General features: G+C 38.3%; 1 protein-coding gene across 2 annotated transcripts in view; it reads right to left on the bottom strand.

Moving 5' to 3' along the window:
* Positions 1 to 1154: 1154 nt before the first annotated feature.
* Positions 1155 to 18427, bottom strand: part of cpne2 (copine II) — a 55116-nt gene continuing 37843 nt past the window's right edge. Inside the window, exons 15-16 of one of the 2 annotated variants that reach the window (XM_040133906.1) lie at positions 9003 to 9239; positions 1155 to 2337 (exon numbers count right to left, since the gene is read on the bottom strand). In XM_040133906.1, the coding sequence (XP_039989840.1) occupies positions 2230 to 2337; positions 9003 to 9239 (345 nt within the window). In that variant the 3' untranslated portion in view covers positions 1155 to 2229. Of the gene's footprint in view, positions 2338 to 3922; positions 4042 to 9002; positions 9240 to 18427 lie in introns of those variants that run through there. The other variant, XM_040133907.1, reaches the window with a different exon arrangement.

The raw sequence follows: 18427 nt of genomic DNA, 5'->3' as shown, positions 1-18427 counted from the left end.
GGTGGCAGTCAAGGTGAGATGATATTAAAATATAAAGACTCTCATTGGCATTAAACAACCAAAACAGTCTAATGTTTGTATTTGTCTTTAGTCGATAAAATGTCACTGTACTAGTGCATCACTTAAGGTATGAGAGTGACTCAAAGCCTCTGTAAACAGAGTGATGATGAGACTGAAGATAATTTTAGCTTGTGTCCATGGCCAGTTACAAGCATTTCGGTTTGTCTGCGGTAAGTTCACTTATGTCATTAAAGCAACCTTGGTTTTCTCAGTTTCCGCAATAGATGAACATTAGTACCTCTGGTGTAGCCATGGAAGGAGTTGCTATGACAACAAATAATAAAACCAACATACACAACAAAAACATCATTTCAGGATTTGAGTTTTGTGGTCTACCAAATACAAGCCTTTCAGATGAAAGTAAGTCACCAGGAGCCACATTCTTTTCATTCTGACAATTATTACAGTGTATTCAAGGTGGTTTGTGCCAAAGGCAGCGGCACCAAACCAGAGAACTAAGAAATCCACATACTTCCTTAAAAGGTTGTAGGGTGAAAGTGCTATTTTTGTAAGAATTTCCCTTTCTCTCTGTCACTTTTATGTGTTTGTCTGATGCCACATAAGCATCAGACAAAGCTAAATTCACTCTGTTCAGTCTATTTAACTGGTAGCATCAGGGTGTAATTCACTATCTCTTTAGTCCAAGAAAAAAACAGAAAAAAATCATAGCTGAGTCATGTGGAGTAAAACACATATCTGGTGCAAGTGTTTTTTTCTCAACACCCACCCTTGTTTCTTTGCATCCATTTTTTCTCTTATACAGAGGCGTGCTTAGTAATTTTTTAATGGGGGAGTCAGTCACTTTGTGGTTGATTTACACCTCTTTGTAGTCATTTTTCATCTTTTTGTTGTTGTTTTACCTTTTTTTCTATGTGTTTCATTTGTAGTCAATTTGTGCGTCTTTGAAGTCGTTTTATATCTGTGGTTTTTTTGCATTTCTGTAATCATTTTGCGTGTCTTTGTGGTCATTTGCATCTTTGTGACCATTTTGCAACTAATTGTGGTTGTTTTGCGTCTCTTTCTGGTTTGCTTATACCCACAGAAACACAGTGGATATGTGACATTTTCTTAAGTTTATTAACCTGAGTGTGGACATAAACACAACTTTAGAAAATTTATATCACATTTAGTACAAAGATGCACAGTAATACACAGAGTAGCAGTTTAAGTACACAATTCAGCACTGCATAAAAAGTACATTAAAAACATTGGCTTATCAGAACATCAACAGCATCATATAAATATACATTCGATATCTATGCGTATCAGAAACTTCTCGTCTGCTTCTGCTCATTAAAACTCTGACAGAAATAGCCTTCTCTGACACATTCTTCTTTGCCATGTAAAGAAAGATGTACTTCCTTTGCTTTCCAACATTATCTCACTAAAATATTTACAAAATGTGTTAAATACATTTGAAAAAAAAAATCATGCATTTGTGTTCATCAGCATCAATTTGTAAACAGTGAGTAGATATTGGCAACATGCAGGATGAACCAAGGTTATAAGAAATGGAGCAGGGGTTAAGAAAGAGTGCTCTATTCAGACTCAATCTGCGAGTCCATCACGCATGAGCATAAAAGCAGCCTTCATCTGATCTGCTACTTCAGAAGGATCCATAAGACAACGGGATATCAACCACTGATATAGTTCAGCTTACAAGGGACTTTACACCAAGGAGTTGTATGTATCACATGGTATCAGACACAAGACACACAGGCAAAAAAAAACAAAACAAAAAAAACCCCCAAAACAAACAACCCCCCCCAATATTCTGATGAATTGAGATATTTTTCATTCCTCTAAAAAAGAGCAGTGCTTTACCTGCATATTCATATAAACATATGGAGACACCTGCCATCACTTCAGACATGCAAGGTCCTTTACACATTACCATCATAGATCTGTTTACTGGAAAGCTTAAGAAACAGAGAATATCACTTATGATGGATTCACACTGGATACTGACCAAACTTTCCTTGAGCAGTATAGACTTTGCAAATAAAATTGCAGGGATGTCTTCAATGTTTGATTTTTTTTTTTTTGTCCACAACTCATTTTTGTTCACAGCGTATATACACACTTTCAATCTGTATTGATTGCCATAAAGGAAAAGAGAGGTTTTGCTGAGCTATTGTACAGCATGTGGACTCTCGTCTTCAGGACGTCTCACTCCGGTGCCGGGTTGATGGGCGCGAGATTCCGCTGTTTAAAATACTGGGTGACCTGCTGCGGCAGCTCAGCCAGGACCGACTTTGCAAGAGTCTCCTTGGGTGCCTGAGAGAGAGAAAAATAACAAGACAGCACATTAACTCCTACAAAAACAAAAACACTGATCAAACTGAAGTCTTAAAATATTAGAATACTGGCAATTGTTGTCTCTTTTGGTCCTGCTTTGAGCAACTTTTACCAACATAGAGCTGGCTGATGAATGTGTGTCATCTACCGCACTAGTATACGGGCACTCCTTTCCACGTTTGTGTATCATTGGTCTTTTCTTTATGGATTTTTCTTCAGGCCCCTTACATCGAGTGAGGGGAAATCTTAATGCTTCAGCATACAGTGATATTTTAGACGATGTTGTGTTTCCAACTTTTTTGGGGAAAACTTGTTTCAACATTACAATGCTCCCATGCACAAAGTCAGATAATACATAAAGAAATGGGTTTCCCAGTTTGGGTTGAAAGAACAGAACCCTGACCTCAACCATATCCAACACCTTAGGGATGATTTAAAACTCAAACTGCACCCAACATCAGTGGTCACTAATATAGAGCCACAGTGAGACCAAAATTTCCGGGATAAGTAAACTTCATTCAAAATCCCAATAACATTTGTTCCAGTTCTTGTAACTAAAAATCCAGCCTTGGAACAGAACCTTTCTCAACAGTATGTCATTTGGTTCACTCCATACATTTAGATAAGGACAGCAGTTTATTTTACAACAGTCTAATATTGTTGAGAAATTACAGCTAAAAAGTTAGAAAAACTACTTGAAAGAAATGCTAAATCAGAGACTGCATTGAATTACATTAGCTAGTGGAAGAGAGGCTAGCCCAAAAGCTATGCCATGACTTCAGCTCTCTTTGCTCTTGTGTCTGAATGGGAGCAAATCCCTGCAGCCAGGTTCCAAAATCTGAAACCAAAACAGTGGAGGCTGTTACAGCAGCATGTACAAGTACATATGACTGTAATATTTAGGTGTCCACATACTTTTGGTGACATGCCGGGGCTATCACCAAACAAATCAATAAGCCAACACACAGAGCCTCACTCTCATGGACAAATAAATAAAAATAATTTATCCACGTTTGCTCTATACAGCAGTGGCTCTCAAACCTTTTTTGTCAAGCCCCCCTCAGTCATGCCATACCAAAATAAGTTTTTGGCCTGTGGAGTTCGATAAGGCTCAGTTTTGGGACCTGTTTGATTCTCCCTTTACATGCTATCTTTGGGGCATATTATCGATCAGTTTGGCCTTGTCTCTTATCATTGCTGTGCTGATGTCATCCAGCTTTATGTATTTTTAAAACCAGGGGAACTTTCAAATCTGGCCATTTTTCCATAATTGTTTTACTGAGATTAGTGCCTTGGTGCCTCACAGTTTCATACACTTAAATTACAACACAACTAAAGTTCTTTAAATAAAATAAATATATAAAAATTTATTCAAATGCTTTTAATCATCCTTGGTCATAAAATGTGATCTGATCTTCATTTAAATCACAAGTACAGACAAACACAATGTGCTTAAGATAACAACACACAGACAATTATAATCTTTTGTTTCTTTATTGGACACGCCCATTAAACATTCATAGTGCTGGTGGAAAAAGTAAGTGAACCCTTGGATAACTGGTCAAACCTCCTTTGGCAGCAATAACCTTAAACAAGTGCTTCTGGTAGCTGTGGATCAGACCTGCATATTGTTCCAGACGAATTTTGGACCAATCTTCCTCACAGAACTGCTTCAGCTCGGCTCTGAGGACAGTCCATAGCATCTTTATTAGTTTCAGGTCTGGGCCACTCCAAAAGTTGGATTTTCTCTGTTTAAAGTCCTTATGAGTTAGATTTACTTTGATGTTTAGGGTCATTGTCCTGTTGCAAGAGACAGCTTCTTCTGAGCTTCAGTTGGTGGACAGCCACCCTGACGTTATCCTTTAAGTTACCTTGATAAACTTGGGAATTATTTTTCCCCACAATAATGGAAAACTGACTAGACCAGAGGCAGCCAAGCAGCCCCAACTCATGATGCCCCCCTATACCACATTTCCCCATTGGTATGCAGTGCCTTTTTTATACTGTAGTAAGTGCTGAGTGGTCTTCCCAAACAAGTGGACCCTAGTTTCAACAGTTCACAAAACATTTTCCTAGTAGGGTTGTGGAGTGTCAGGGTGGCCTTTGGCAAACTTCAGGCATGCATGGATCTTTTTTTTGGAGAGGTGGTTTCCTGCCATGGACACCATACTCCATGCACCATGACTCGTGAACAGAGATGTTAATTAGCTCCAATGATTCCTTAAGCCTTTAGCTGTAATCTGGGCTTCATTTTTGCCTCATTGAGCATTCTAAGTTGTGTCTTTGGAGTCAGCTTTGTTCTCACTTCTAGGGAGAGTAGCAACAGTAATAAGATGTTTCCATTAATATGTAGACAATTTGTCTAATGTGGCATTCACGTGCTCCTCAGATGGTCCCATTTCCCGTGTTGGGAAGTCCTTCTTCCAACTTCGGTGTGTTCATGTGCTTTTAAATGTGGAAACAATATGGATGCTTTGAAAAAGAGGTGTTGTATTTTTTTGCTCAGAGTGTCCCAGAGTTGTTGCTGTACCAGTACATTCGCTGAAACCACTAACATTCGCACATGTGACTTATGACCAGGGTTACTGCTAATAAATATCTTTTCTAACTAACCTAGGCCGCTCTAGGTGGACAGCACCTAAATGTTAGCAAAAAAATTGATATGCAATACGTGAAATTGCACCATTTATGAAATGTTTCTTACAGTCAACCAAACATTTACCTTTGTCCAACAGGTTTCTGTGTGTGTGGGATGTGAGGTCAACAACAATGCAAGTCGTGTACCAAAATTTTCACTTTCTGAGTTGTTGTTCTATGTTGAGGGGGCATTCACATGAATTTTCCCAGTCAGGAATTCATTTTTCAACTTATTCCGATACCACATGAATGCACTATAACTGTGAACTGATGAATATTTAAATTTTCTGAGATTACTTTGTAATGCTTTCCAGCTTTATGGACATCGACAATTCTTGATTGAGATCTCTTCTTAAGAGGCATGATTTATATCAGCAAAAGCTTCTTGTGAATTGCACTCTCAAAATGTTTGAAGGGTTTTTATAAGTCAAAGTAGCTCTAAACTACACCTCCAATCTGGCTTCACTGATTGGAATCTCTCCAACCAATACTGTGAATGTTTGAATGATGTATTCAGTATGGACAAGAACAACACAATGATTTTTGTGTTATTAATTAAAAGAGTCTAAATGACAACAATAGCTACTAACTTTCAATCTAATCACCACCAACTTTATGAAGTTAATTTGTAGTAAAAGTTAGCCTGCGAACACAAGTTATCATTTCAGGTCACACTTATTAATACGTGTCCTTTCTGTCTTAGCTTCATTTATCCCTGTTACTCTTTGTTGCTGTCTCACACCCTCCCACCAACAAATTGGAATTAAGCCAGCAAATATTGTGTTCCTCCCACAACAAAGGAAGTCAGCTTGCCCAGTTCCAGCCCACATACATGGACAAACACACACACAGAAACACACACACTATACAGAAAAGATAGAAACAAAAATGCATCAAATTGGTCCTCTGTTCATAGCCTGCAAATGTGCGCACACTTATTGGCCTGTATGCTATCCTGCATCACACATGTATGAACACTCATTAACAACACTTTTTACATGCAGTGTAAGTATGCTCATAAACAGAACACATCACTCTCTCTCTCCCTCCCTCACTCACACACATACACACACACACACACACACACACACACACACACACACACACACACACACACACACACACACACACACACACACACACACACACAAAGTCTGAGATAACCAGACAGCTACCCTCATCTGGCAGACCCTGTGTGTGTGAGCAGCTACAATCTGAGTAGAAACAGGCTGCCATTTGGCAACACATTCACACTCAGACAGCATGACATCATGTCATTACAATCCTGGTCAAAATTATTATAATTAATAATTTCAAGTATGTAATTCAGAATATTTTCAAAAAAATGCAAATTAACCAATTTTGTATAACCAGAATATTTTAATAAAATGTCCAGGGTTACTAATCAAAATAAAAAAATAAAAATAAAAAAAAATAAAATTGCACAATATTGAAACGATACATACACAAAATGTACACCAGACACAATTATTGGCAACCTTCACTAATATTTGGTTGCAGAACCTTTGGCAACATGACAGCCTCTAAACGTTTCTTGTAGCCATCTAGACGCTTCTGGTGGTGGTTTCTGCCACTCTTCCATAGCTATGTGTTCAAGCTCTTTTAGGTTTGCAGGATTCCTTTTTGCAATGGCAGATTTTAGCCCTCTCTAAAATTTTTCAATGGGATTTAGGTCAGGACTCATTGCTGGCTTATTGAAAACAATTTTCCTTTTCAACCATTCTTTTGTGCTGCTGGATGTGTGCTTTGGGTTGTTGTCCTGCTGAAAGACCCAAGATCTTTGCCTCAAAACTAGTTTTCTGACACTGGGTAACACATTTTACTCTAAAATGCCCTGGTAATCTACTGTTCTCATCACTCCTTTGATTTGTTCACCCCAGCCCCACAGCATGATAGAACCTCCAACATGTTTTACTGTAGGTAGGGTTTTCTTTTCCTTATGGGTTTGGCGCCTTATAGCCTTTGGAATTGTTATGTTGTTTGATAATAACATCTCTGGTGCTCTCGGACACCTCTCTTTTCTTTGCAACTGTGAAAAAGAAACTGGAAACAATTAGCCCCTTTTTATGCAGTAAAACCAATATTCATTTATCACGTGAACAAGGGTAAATAAGCACAGGTTAGTCGTATTTGTTTTTTTATTATGTTTGAGGAAGTAAATTAAATTCAGCAAAAGGGGGCCAATAATTGTGTGGTACATTGTGTTTGATTTATTTCAATATAATGCAAGTTTTGTTTTTCTTTTGTTCAGTTACAATGAAGAAATTAGTAAAAAGTTCTGGTTATACAAAATTGGTTCACTTGCATTTATTTCTGAAGTCAGCATCAATTGCTGTGTTATGTTCTAAGCATTTTTACTATTCTTATAGTTTGTTTAGGCTTTGGTTGATTGTTTTGGCATTTTAATCGTCTTATGACTAAATGCTTTGACATATAGACGGGTGACAAAAGGAAGAACCTGAATAACTGAATGAAGAAACATAACGAATGGAGATGCTTCCACGCAGGTGCACTGCATGGTACAATTAAGCAGTTAACATCCAATCATGCTCTGTGGTATGTATGAAAATGCTGAGCAGGCCCAGTTGATTCTGATTTTGTATCAAGATGGCAGGAGGAAAAGATCTAAGGGACTGTTAAAGGAGGTTCATTGTTGGGCCTTCGAAAGCAGGAGCTTCAGTCACAAAGACTGCTCAACTGGCTAGTGTTTCAATAGGAACAGTGACTACATTGACATCTGCATCTAGATCTGTGGCAAAGACATCAGTAAATAGGGTTGGAAATTGTGGTCGTTAGCGCACATTTGATGAATGTGATGCTTGTGTATTACTGCGATATATAAGGAAAAACAGAAGAGCAACTCTTCCTCAGGTGACTGAGAATGTCAATGCAGGACGTGATCAGAATGTGTCAACAAGAATAGTCCATTGACAGTTACATAGAGGGATATTAGAGTAGGGTTGCAGTGCATAAACCCCTCGTTACAATGTGAATTTGAGAGTTTAGATTGTATAAACCATAGACACTGGTCTACAGAGATATGGGAAAAAAGTGATATAGTCAGATGAGTTTTCCTTTACCATATTCTCAACAAGTGGGCGAGTGCATTTATGGCGTACGCCAACAGAATGATACAGGCCTGAATGATTGACCCCTACAGTGACGGGATCCACTAGCTCTGCTATGCTGTGTGTGGGGATTTTGCTGGCATGGTTTGGGTCCACTTTGCCCCTTAGAGGGAAGAGATGCTGCAAATCAGTACAAAGTTTTTCTGAGTTATCATCTTATTCTGTGATGAAACATTTCCATCCTGATGGCAGTGGTCTCTTTCAGCATGACAATGCCTCCATCCATAGTGCCCGAGGGGTCACTGAACGGTTTGATGAATATGATCTGTCGCAGTCAACAGATCTCAATCCAACTGAACACCTCAGGGAAAATTTGGAATGACGTGTTGTCACCCGTCTGTATTTAGACTACTCTTGGTTGATTGTTTATTTTGATGATTAATTTCAATTCCTCAGTGACTGATTGATCACAATGACTTGCTCTTATTTTGCCTATCAAGTAGTAAGTACTAATTAACTGACTGGATTGATTCATTAATTGGTTGTTTTTTGTTTTTGACTTTCTTGATTGATTATTCAGCTCATGGATAATGAATTATAAATGAATCAGAATCTCACAACAACTGTTGGTTTGTTTGCTCATGTTGCTGGGCCACTGTCAATCAAATCTGATCACAGTAACACAGTCCAGATGAAATAGATTAGTTGAGTTATTTGGTGTTAAACTCCTAAAGATACTTATGGATGTTTTGTTTTTACTTATACTTTGATTGTTGCTTTTTTAATCATCAAAATTTAAAGTTATATGAAATACAAAGACTTTTTGGCCTGAAGTTCTATTTCCCTTTTTTTGACTAAATTCAGGTGCCTGTCATCCCCATGGTTTTCACTTTTTAACAGGGTGAGACCAATACTCACATTACGGAAATCCCTGAAAGGGACAAACTGCACAATGTCTCGAACAGCCTCCTCTCCTGTGTTGGACCTCAAAACACTGACGTCTCCATCTAGGAATTCCATGGCAGCGAAGTCTGCATTGCCCACACCGATGATGATAATGGACATGGGTAGCTTAGACGCCTGTACGATGGCGTGACGTGTCTCATCCATATCGCTGATGACACCGTCTGTTATAATGAGGAGAGTGAAGTACTGCTGCAGAGGGGAATAGGGATGACGAAAGAGAAAAGATATAGAGAGAATAAGAAAAGGACGGAGAAAAGAAAGAAAGGGAAATAAGAGAAAATGTGACTTTTAGTTGGGATTTCATTACGAAATTCGAAACAGATCCCATCATAACTTTGAGAAGAATCTGCAACGAGAAAAAAGACGCGTAATCAGCTACAATCATGATGATTATGCTGTCAATAATAGTAAGAGGAGTGACACTGAAAAGAACAGAAACCAGAATGAAAGCTTTTCTGCATAACAGCAAGTTGAGCTCCATTGATATGACGAAGCACACCATCTGTTCCTGGAAAAAATGGAGGAAAAAAACAGAACTCAACAGAAGAGGAAGAGAAGTGAATGATGAGTGACTAAATGACAAATTCCAAGAAAAGAAAGAGAAAACAGCAAACCATTTGCACTCAATCAGAAGGAAAACAGATCAGTACAGTTGCCCTGAGGGTCAAAACACAACAACATTTCAGAAAACACGACATTTGAGAAAACACAACATTTCACGAAACAATGACATTCGAGAAAACACGACGACACTTAAGATTACGGAAAAGGTGGGACAACACTTCTTGTTTGTGATTGGATAGAACCCAAGTCCCTGGGGACAGTTCAATGTCATTTCCTGTTTCTATTGTGTGCAACTCTCAGCAGTGTCCTTGCATGAATTTTAAACTGAGTTTGAAAGGATAGAAGAGGAGATTGAAATCATAAGGGAATATTTTAACAAAGGAAATTCATATGCTGTAATATGACACCCTGCAGAGTAGAAGTGGGCACAGGAAATTTACTTCTCAAGGTGTAGCTTTTTCAATAAAGGCAAACGCCTAAAAGATTGACCAGTTAGCCGTCTAAGGAACTTCCATCTAGCTGACCATTCTAGTTAACTTTAACACATGCCCAGAGCGTTATCACTTGCTTGACAGCAAAACAACCAATCACAGCAGCACAGGTTTTACAAAATCCCTCTGACCAACCCCATCCATTTAATAAACACTGAATTGACTTGGGTTCTGTCCAATCACAAGTGTTGTCCCAACCTTTCCGTAATCTGAAATGTTGTTGTGTTTTGTGAAATGTTTTTGTGTTTTGTGAGATGTTGTGTTTTGTGAAATGTCACTGTATTTTGTGAAATGTCTTTTTTTTTTTGGTGAAATGTTGACCAGGTTTTTTCGGGATATGACTGAAATATCCTATAGCATGTTGTCATCAATACATGTTGACGTTTTTCCTTGTTCGTTTTTTTTTTAATACATTTCCACTTAAATTAACAAACCTAAATAAATGAGTGGAGGAACATAATGAATGCACAAAGGGAGTATTTAAAGAGTATGAAAATATCTGTCTGTATATACTGTATAAAAAAGGGGGAGCATTTCATGTCTATAGACGGACTGTGTAGACAGATGGCACTCATTCTATCATTTTTATTTACAAAAAACAAACATACACTAATTATAACTATAACACTTTTAGGGGACCATGCCCTGTTGATGACAAGAAGTCACACAGAGTAAACATAGAGTAAACATAGAGCCAGAATGCTATTTTATGGAGTTACTATCACTACTGCATATCTTTCTATCTATCTTTCTCATCATAGACAGGTAGCATCAAACTTATTTAAAGGTGATAAAAAGAAAATATACTGATACTGAATATACAATATATTATATTGTGGGAAATTAGAAATTCTACTTTCATGGGTAGAATATAGCAAAAACAATATCTGTTCCCTGTGTAACAAACCAGACCAAGTGTTTCTGGATTTTACTCGTATTGTTGTAACCTGAATTGACTTTTTTGGCCACTTGAGGACAGTGCAACACAATATTAACATATTATTACTCTAAAGTTGTTAAACAGCAATAACTGATCTTTTGGCCTCTTTGGTGCAGCATAAAAAGTTTTAATGTTGAGTGTTTTAGCTCTGTTTTTTCATCTCTATCTACAGAAACATCTGTCTCTTCAGCTGCTAAATGCTCCTCTATGTTCACCAGCTAGTGGCTAACTTTGTCTGTCTGCCATTTGGTGTTGAATAGGTAGTGTTTAGGAAGTTTTTTGAGCTTTTCCGCTGAAACAGCTGTATTTTGAAGTCAAAAATGAGGAATGATGAGAGTGAACCAGAACAGCAAATGTGTGGGCTGGACAGTTAAACAATGCCCCGAAAGTCACAATAAAGCTCTAAAAGTCAATGAGAGTTGCAGATTCTGGTGGCAATTGTTTGTTGGTTCATCACACTCATTTAATACATTGTTAAAATATAGTTGCTTTAAAGCTAATGTGACAGCAAACGGTTGCTTATTTAAACACTCAATAGACGTGGAGCAACGTTAGCATTAGTGTGGAGTCATTCTGGCCACCTGAAAAATGTATGTGATATCACCTGAGGCAATTTATTAGACTTCCCACAGCTTTCTCTGAAGCCACAAAAAGCTCCAAAAGTACTCCTCAAGATCTGTAAACAGATTTGATGTGTAAAATTGTTGGAGTTCTCCTCCAAGTATTTCACCCATGACGCTGATGATGTTGCCTATTCTTATCATGCACAGCCCCTGGTCTTGGACGCATGGGCTGTGTGGGCGTCTCCAAGCGTACTTGCTATTTTGGTTCACATTTGTGCTGCACGGAATGTGCAAAAGGGCTAGGTGAAAATAGATCGGAGGGTGAGGTGATTAATAAATATACTCTCAACCAATCACATTACTGCTCTCACTGCTCAAAACAGCTGTGACAATCACAGTGAAGCATGACAAAAACAGCTTAACTAATGGAAAAACGCTTCTTCAGGAAATTATAACACAACGAGGAGTTTTTATTTACTTTGTACAATTCTGATAGAAATAAATTAAAAAAACATGTTGATAAAGCCATTTACATGACATCTTCAATCCAACGCTATTTCAGTTTTAATTCTACTGTATCTCATGTTTTAAATGGTCACATATTGTAAAATGTAGCACAATAGTGTTTGCTTTGTAATGCATTTCAAGAATAAAACATGAAATGCCACTTTTGCTAAAAGGAATATTGAAAAGGAGGCAATGACACACGGGATCGATACGCCACTTTAATCCACATGACACCAGCAGCCTAATGAACTGAAGGAGAAACTTTTAACACAGTATAAAGCAGCTGTGGACAACAGATACTCTAAGAATACCTTATATTCATTTATATATCAGTGCAGACTGATTTACTGATATTCCTGCTTTATCCACAAAACATTCATTTTGATGCTGATTTAAAAGCATCTACTGGTTGCAGAGTGTTTAGTTAAAACAATTTCTTTACATCTTAGGCATTATTCTGTCATTGCTGCGCATTTACTCCAAGTATTTAGTTTGCTCTTGTTGGTAAAATCACCAGACTCGCCTGAAAGTTATGTTACGCCAGAAACTGATGTCTATTGTAAGCACATCTAAGACACATTTTCGACCAAAATGCCAACAATTCGCTACTGCCTAATTTGAATGAACCTCTCATCTGTTGGCGCCTCTCCTCCCACCTGTGCACCATGTGCTCTGTGTTGAGCACCAAAATACCACACAGACAGACAAAGTGAAACACCAAACTGTTGGAGCGCCACTTGTGCTGGTTGTTGCACTGCCACAAAAACAGGGCCCACGGCTCTTTCATGAATGGAATCAGAGCTGGTTCTGTAAACCTGGACTTTACTGAGCAAGCTGAAAACCAGCTTTGTGATACTGCATATCAACAACAAAGTTAGGCTCAGTAAAGCATAGTAACCCACAGAAATCCAGAATAAGTTTAACTTACTTTGTGATACAAGCCCTTAGTTTAAGGTTTGAAAATATTATATGACATGAGACAGACTAAATGTGAATATAAGCACAGAAAAATCAGTGATAAGTTCTGCATACTAGAATGTGAATTGTTATGCTATGATAAGACAATGTGAAGACACACACTGACTTTACTTCAATGCTTATTTCAAAAACTCTACTTCAATGATACACACACAAAGAAACACAGATACACAGGGAGGGTTCTGCAGCATATCTCTTTAACGTGTTAACAGCAGCGCTCATTAGAGAAGCATTATCACACAGACAGACTGGGTCGCTCGCACACTGGGACAGACTGGTACTGGCCTGCAGCCTGTGTGTGTGTTCGTACACAGTCAAGCAGTCTGCAGTCGCAGGTTCTCTCATCATCGGGACCAGGAACAGGAACATTCTAGGGCAGAGCAACAGCCGATTTGTGCAGCCTACTACCTATCCACCCACTTACCCATACACACACATACACACTAGTCACCAGCCATTACCCCAGTATGTGGTCGACACACACTTCTAATGTGGCTGTAACATCTTAATGACTGTTACTCCTTCCTTTGATCCACCCCTGTTTGAATTCACTATTATACTAAACAAGAAAAGGGTCTGCGATCATTTCGTTACAAAACAATAGGATTCTGGCAGACGACACACAGATGAGTACAACCGTTTGTGTATCTTGCTCATATATTTGTGACCCTGTGGGTGACAGGGTACAATTATGGACAAAAAGCGATGTAGGAGCATAATTATACCCAACTACTGTGTTCTCTTCAGATTTAGGTAGGAGACGTGCCACTGGAGACGTACAAATGGGGGATATGTACAATTTGTTGGACGTTTATAGATCTAAAGCTCCAGTGTGTGTCACACATCTGTACATTTTTTTGCGTGAGTGACCGCAGTGGGAACATTGTGCTGAGCCTTACAGGTAATGTGGTTCCTAACCCAAGTCTCCCAAGGCTATTTGTCGTCTTTGATGTCAACAACATGTGCAAGACCTCAGTTTGTGCTGTCTGTTGTGTAGTCTAGTACTAGAGTGTAGTCACGCAGTCAGACACATGAACTTGAGGACAAAACATCAAAGTGCACAAGCATAAATTGAAACATACTGAACCATGGACTGGGAAAGCCTCCTCCAGCTGCACAGCCTGCTATTTATTAAAAGATCCTTTCTTTTTGTTACGAAATGATTACTTCCAATCATTTTGCATTGTTACTTCTAAATTTGTAAAAACATTCAGTTAGAAATTAAAATAGGTACATGGACTTGACATGATTTGCTGCTGCACCAGTGAGGCTTGCTGGAGTTTGAACCACTGCCAGTGCGAAGCATTGCTGCTTCACGGTAAGCAAGTCTGTGGCTAACAGGCAAATATTTTTATTTGGGTCCCAAAGTAGCAGATTTAGAAGCTAGAACAGCAACTGCAATTGCACACTCAGTTGTGATTTGAATAGACTAAGCACCCAAGTCATCATCAGATGTTTTTATCAGACCCAAGTTACACAGCTTTCCCCCACCACACCATGGTAAAAAACGTATATATTAATATACAATACATTTTATGTATTGTTGCCCTGACAGATAGACAAACAAATATTCAAACAATACTGTGTTATTTAAAGAAATTAAGAAAACAATTAAGTGTACTGCAATTTTTATGACATGATGATAATTCTCATTCATATTGCCTGTTATTTCTGTGAGATGTTAATCTGACTGAAGTTAAAGTTTGAGTATTTTTGTTGTTGAGTCAGTTGCGATGGATATTAGGAAGTGGTTTGGTCACAGAAAAGAACTGTCAGTGGACTGAGATTCGCACATCGGCGGGAGCTCCAATCCCAACTAAATTTCCAGACGACCTTGGCACAGACAGCCCTGCAAAGGTGAAATTGGAAAAATACCCCAACTGTGTGTTTCAGGGGAAAAAGTGTTTATTCATGTGTTCATGGTTTCATGACAGAGACTGGCTGGAATAAATGAATGATGAAATTGATAAATAAATAGTGGAGTCTTGGCATACATAAATGTGGATGGTACAAGGCATCCCACTAGCACAGAGAATCTATCGGTATTTGTTTCATATTTTCAGGAATATTTGATGCATCGGTTGAATGTAGTTTTAATTTATAGCTACATGAAAGTGTTCTGATAAATGCTAGACAAGGCCATTTCGATAGACTAGATGCTGTGATAGGCGATGGGTGAGTAATAGTGCCTACATTTATACTGTATTTCATGGATTACCATAGTACTGTTAACTGTGTGGGTTGAGGGTTTTAATGCAGTGTTCCCTGCATTTTTGGATGTATTTATTTCATTCAGTATGATTGGGCTTGTTGAGCATCAGTGCTACCATGTAGTGCTACAAGAGTTTGTGCTACGGAGGCAGTTGCCTGTTTATAAAACTGTATTATGTCAAATAATGTCCTCTGCTCTTTCCCATTGCATAAAGTACCTGTTTGTAAGTATACTTGATGTAAAGTGAAAATATTGTGGGTTTTAATGGTATTGTAATCACACACCGCCTCTCTCATCAGTATGCGTAGCAACACAACTACAACATAACAGACAGATTTGTTTTTTGATACTGTTTTATTGTTAATTTAAACGCAGCCTAAAAGGAAGTTCTTATGAGTCCTACTTGAACGAGACTGACCCACAGCTCAAGGAATAAAATATGGCTTCCAACCAAGAAATGCTACCAAAATAAAAAGACAGAGCTTTAGGCTTGCTCTTAATTTGGATTTTATGCATAACTGCCTTAGATACACCATCCAGTGGTTCACTAGTTGGAAGTACAGTATGCTGTAATTCACTAGTTTGGACTAAAACTGAAGTCAGATTAAACAAGATCAGCTGGGATTGGATCTTCTATTAAAACATAACTTCTGAGATGACTACAGGTGTGCTGGTAATCTTATCTGTCATGTATAAAGCTTAATACTTGTTTTTGAATCTCATTAATGTGAAAGGACTGCTGTACAATGGGATGGCTACAAGAGTGAACATGTATATGAAAGTAGCTTCAGGTTGTATTTTAGGAAACCAGCAAGAATCCCAGTTATGTTAGAATTTACAGGTCAGATGAACCTTGTTTGGTTGTCAGTTTGTAGATGACCTGCGATTATCTACAGCAGGTAATCTACAGACAAGGCTAAGAGTCTACAGCTATGGCAGGGGTTTTGTGAGGCTGTAATTAGGCACAGCAGTGCTTTCATCTAAATGCTAACCTCAGCATAACATGCTCATAATGACAGTGTTAACATGCTGATGTTCAGCAGGTATAATGTTTACCATGTTTACCATCTAAATCTAGCGTGTCAGTATGTTAACATTTTCTAATTATCATTAAACACAAAGTTCAGCTGAGGCTGATGGGAATGTCATTAGTTTAGCAGGTATTTGACCACAAAGATCAGACAAAGTACAAATTTGATCTGATAATGGCACTAGACTAAATGTCAGGGGAACATTAAGACTATTATAATTCATGATGAGGGACAGGAATGTGTCCAAATCTTTATGGCAATCAATTCAACAGTTGCTGAGATATTTTGGTCTGGGCCAAAGTAGTGGACTGACAAACCTACAGACACTGCCAACCTTAGAGCCAAGCCCCTAACATAAAGAGGAGACTATGAGATGGAGGATGCCTCCCTGTAATACTCATAAGCCCGAAAATGTGTGAAATGCCTGGTCAGTATCTCAGCTGCAAAGTGGTGTAAAAACTGAAGTTGTTAATCCAGTGTGTCACCCTCCTCCCTGGCACTCTGGTCAACATGCCAGGAGTCCAAGCCAACAGATGCACACACTTGTTTGTCCTGTCTGCCATCAAGCTGCTAAACAGAGTAGATAAATTATGAGTACAAACTGCCCTGACAGGTATTCCCTACTGACTGTTGTCATACTAATTAACAATAGTATTTAGTGGTATGCGTTCCTTTGATGTGATTTGACCTATGCAATGATAATAAAGACTGATACGGTCAGTGAACAGTGAATAAAAAGGAAAGTTGAGAACAAAGTAAGTGAGGTACAACAGAGAGGCTTACAAATTACGAATAAAGGCAAAAAACCACCTCAGAAGTCCAAATTTAGTGCAAAAGAGCATGTAACTCAATAAAAGGGAAAAAAGCATCAGGAAATGAAAGAAAGGATATCATCCAAAGGATCAAACTTGTGGTTGTCTTTTCTTGTATATCTGTGTGTAGTAATAAGGTGCATTCATTATGTCTGTATGTAAATTGGATCATGTAGCAGCTACTCTCAAAAAGTAAGCAAATACACCTTTAATTTTATTTAAAGACCCACTAAAAACTAAAGATTCATAAATCAGAAATAAAAACCCAGTGAGACTATATCAAACTAAATAACTTCACTCTAGTTTATAAGCACACGCAGCCAAAGTGTACTGTCACAGTAAATAAGTAACTAGAATGGCACTCAGTAGAGACCAGACTTCCATCAAGGCCAGTGTCAAACAACATACACATGACTTCAGACTAAAAAATTCAAATTCATAGTAAATAATCTGCATCTTTCACAAAATTTAATGGATTCTTCTAGTACAAATCGCTTCGGTACTCTTTGCGCAATGTTTTTGTTGACAAATACACCTACAAACAAACCAACAAACAGGCACAGGTGAAGACATAACCTCTTTGGTGGAGGTAACAATATCTTTATTTTCTAAAAACTTATTTGAACCATATGGAATTCTTAGACCTTTGTATGTACTTGTTGATGATAGGCTAATGAAAACAAACTACTAAAGCCTGTACCACTCAAGGTGTTTTTCCATACTTTTGAGTAGAGATGCTACTTGAACCAACACACGTCCATGAATTGAGTTGACCTAATTTCTCAAAACACACTTTCAAATTGCAGACAGAGAAGTTCATGTGCTATGGCTAAATGCTAACCATGGTATACTAACAAGCTCACAATGACAAGGCTAGCTTTCAGGTATAACTAAGCAGGTATAATTTTTTTACCATATTCACCATCTTGGTTTAACATGCTCGCATGTTAACATTTGCTAACCAGCACTCAAAGGTATTTAAGTTTTCTCTGCTGCCAAACATGGTTTCTTGCCGGGAGCAGGTGGTGGTGGTGGTGGTGATAATGGTCGCTTCAGACTTCAGACACTTACAAGACACAAGGTTAGAGTACGGCCTCTAGGCAGCACTACTTCTTCATCTTCTCATGTTGAGCTGAGAGCAGACTGGACCTACACTGACTCACTTTTGCAAGATATTATTATGAGATGGGATGGGCCAGGGTTAGCTGGTTAGCATGCTAACTTCAATAGAAGGAAAGAAGTGAAAGAAATAGAAGCAAAACAAGAGTTAAAATGTCAG

The sequence above is a fragment of the Xiphias gladius genome, chromosome 8 (assembly GCF_016859285.1).
Source record: "Xiphias gladius isolate SHS-SW01 ecotype Sanya breed wild chromosome 8, ASM1685928v1, whole genome shotgun sequence".
Taxonomy (NCBI): domain Eukaryota; kingdom Metazoa; phylum Chordata; class Actinopteri; order Istiophoriformes; family Xiphiidae; genus Xiphias; species Xiphias gladius.
Note: the sequence above shows the minus strand (reverse complement) of the source record. Positions and strands in the feature narration are given on the sequence as shown.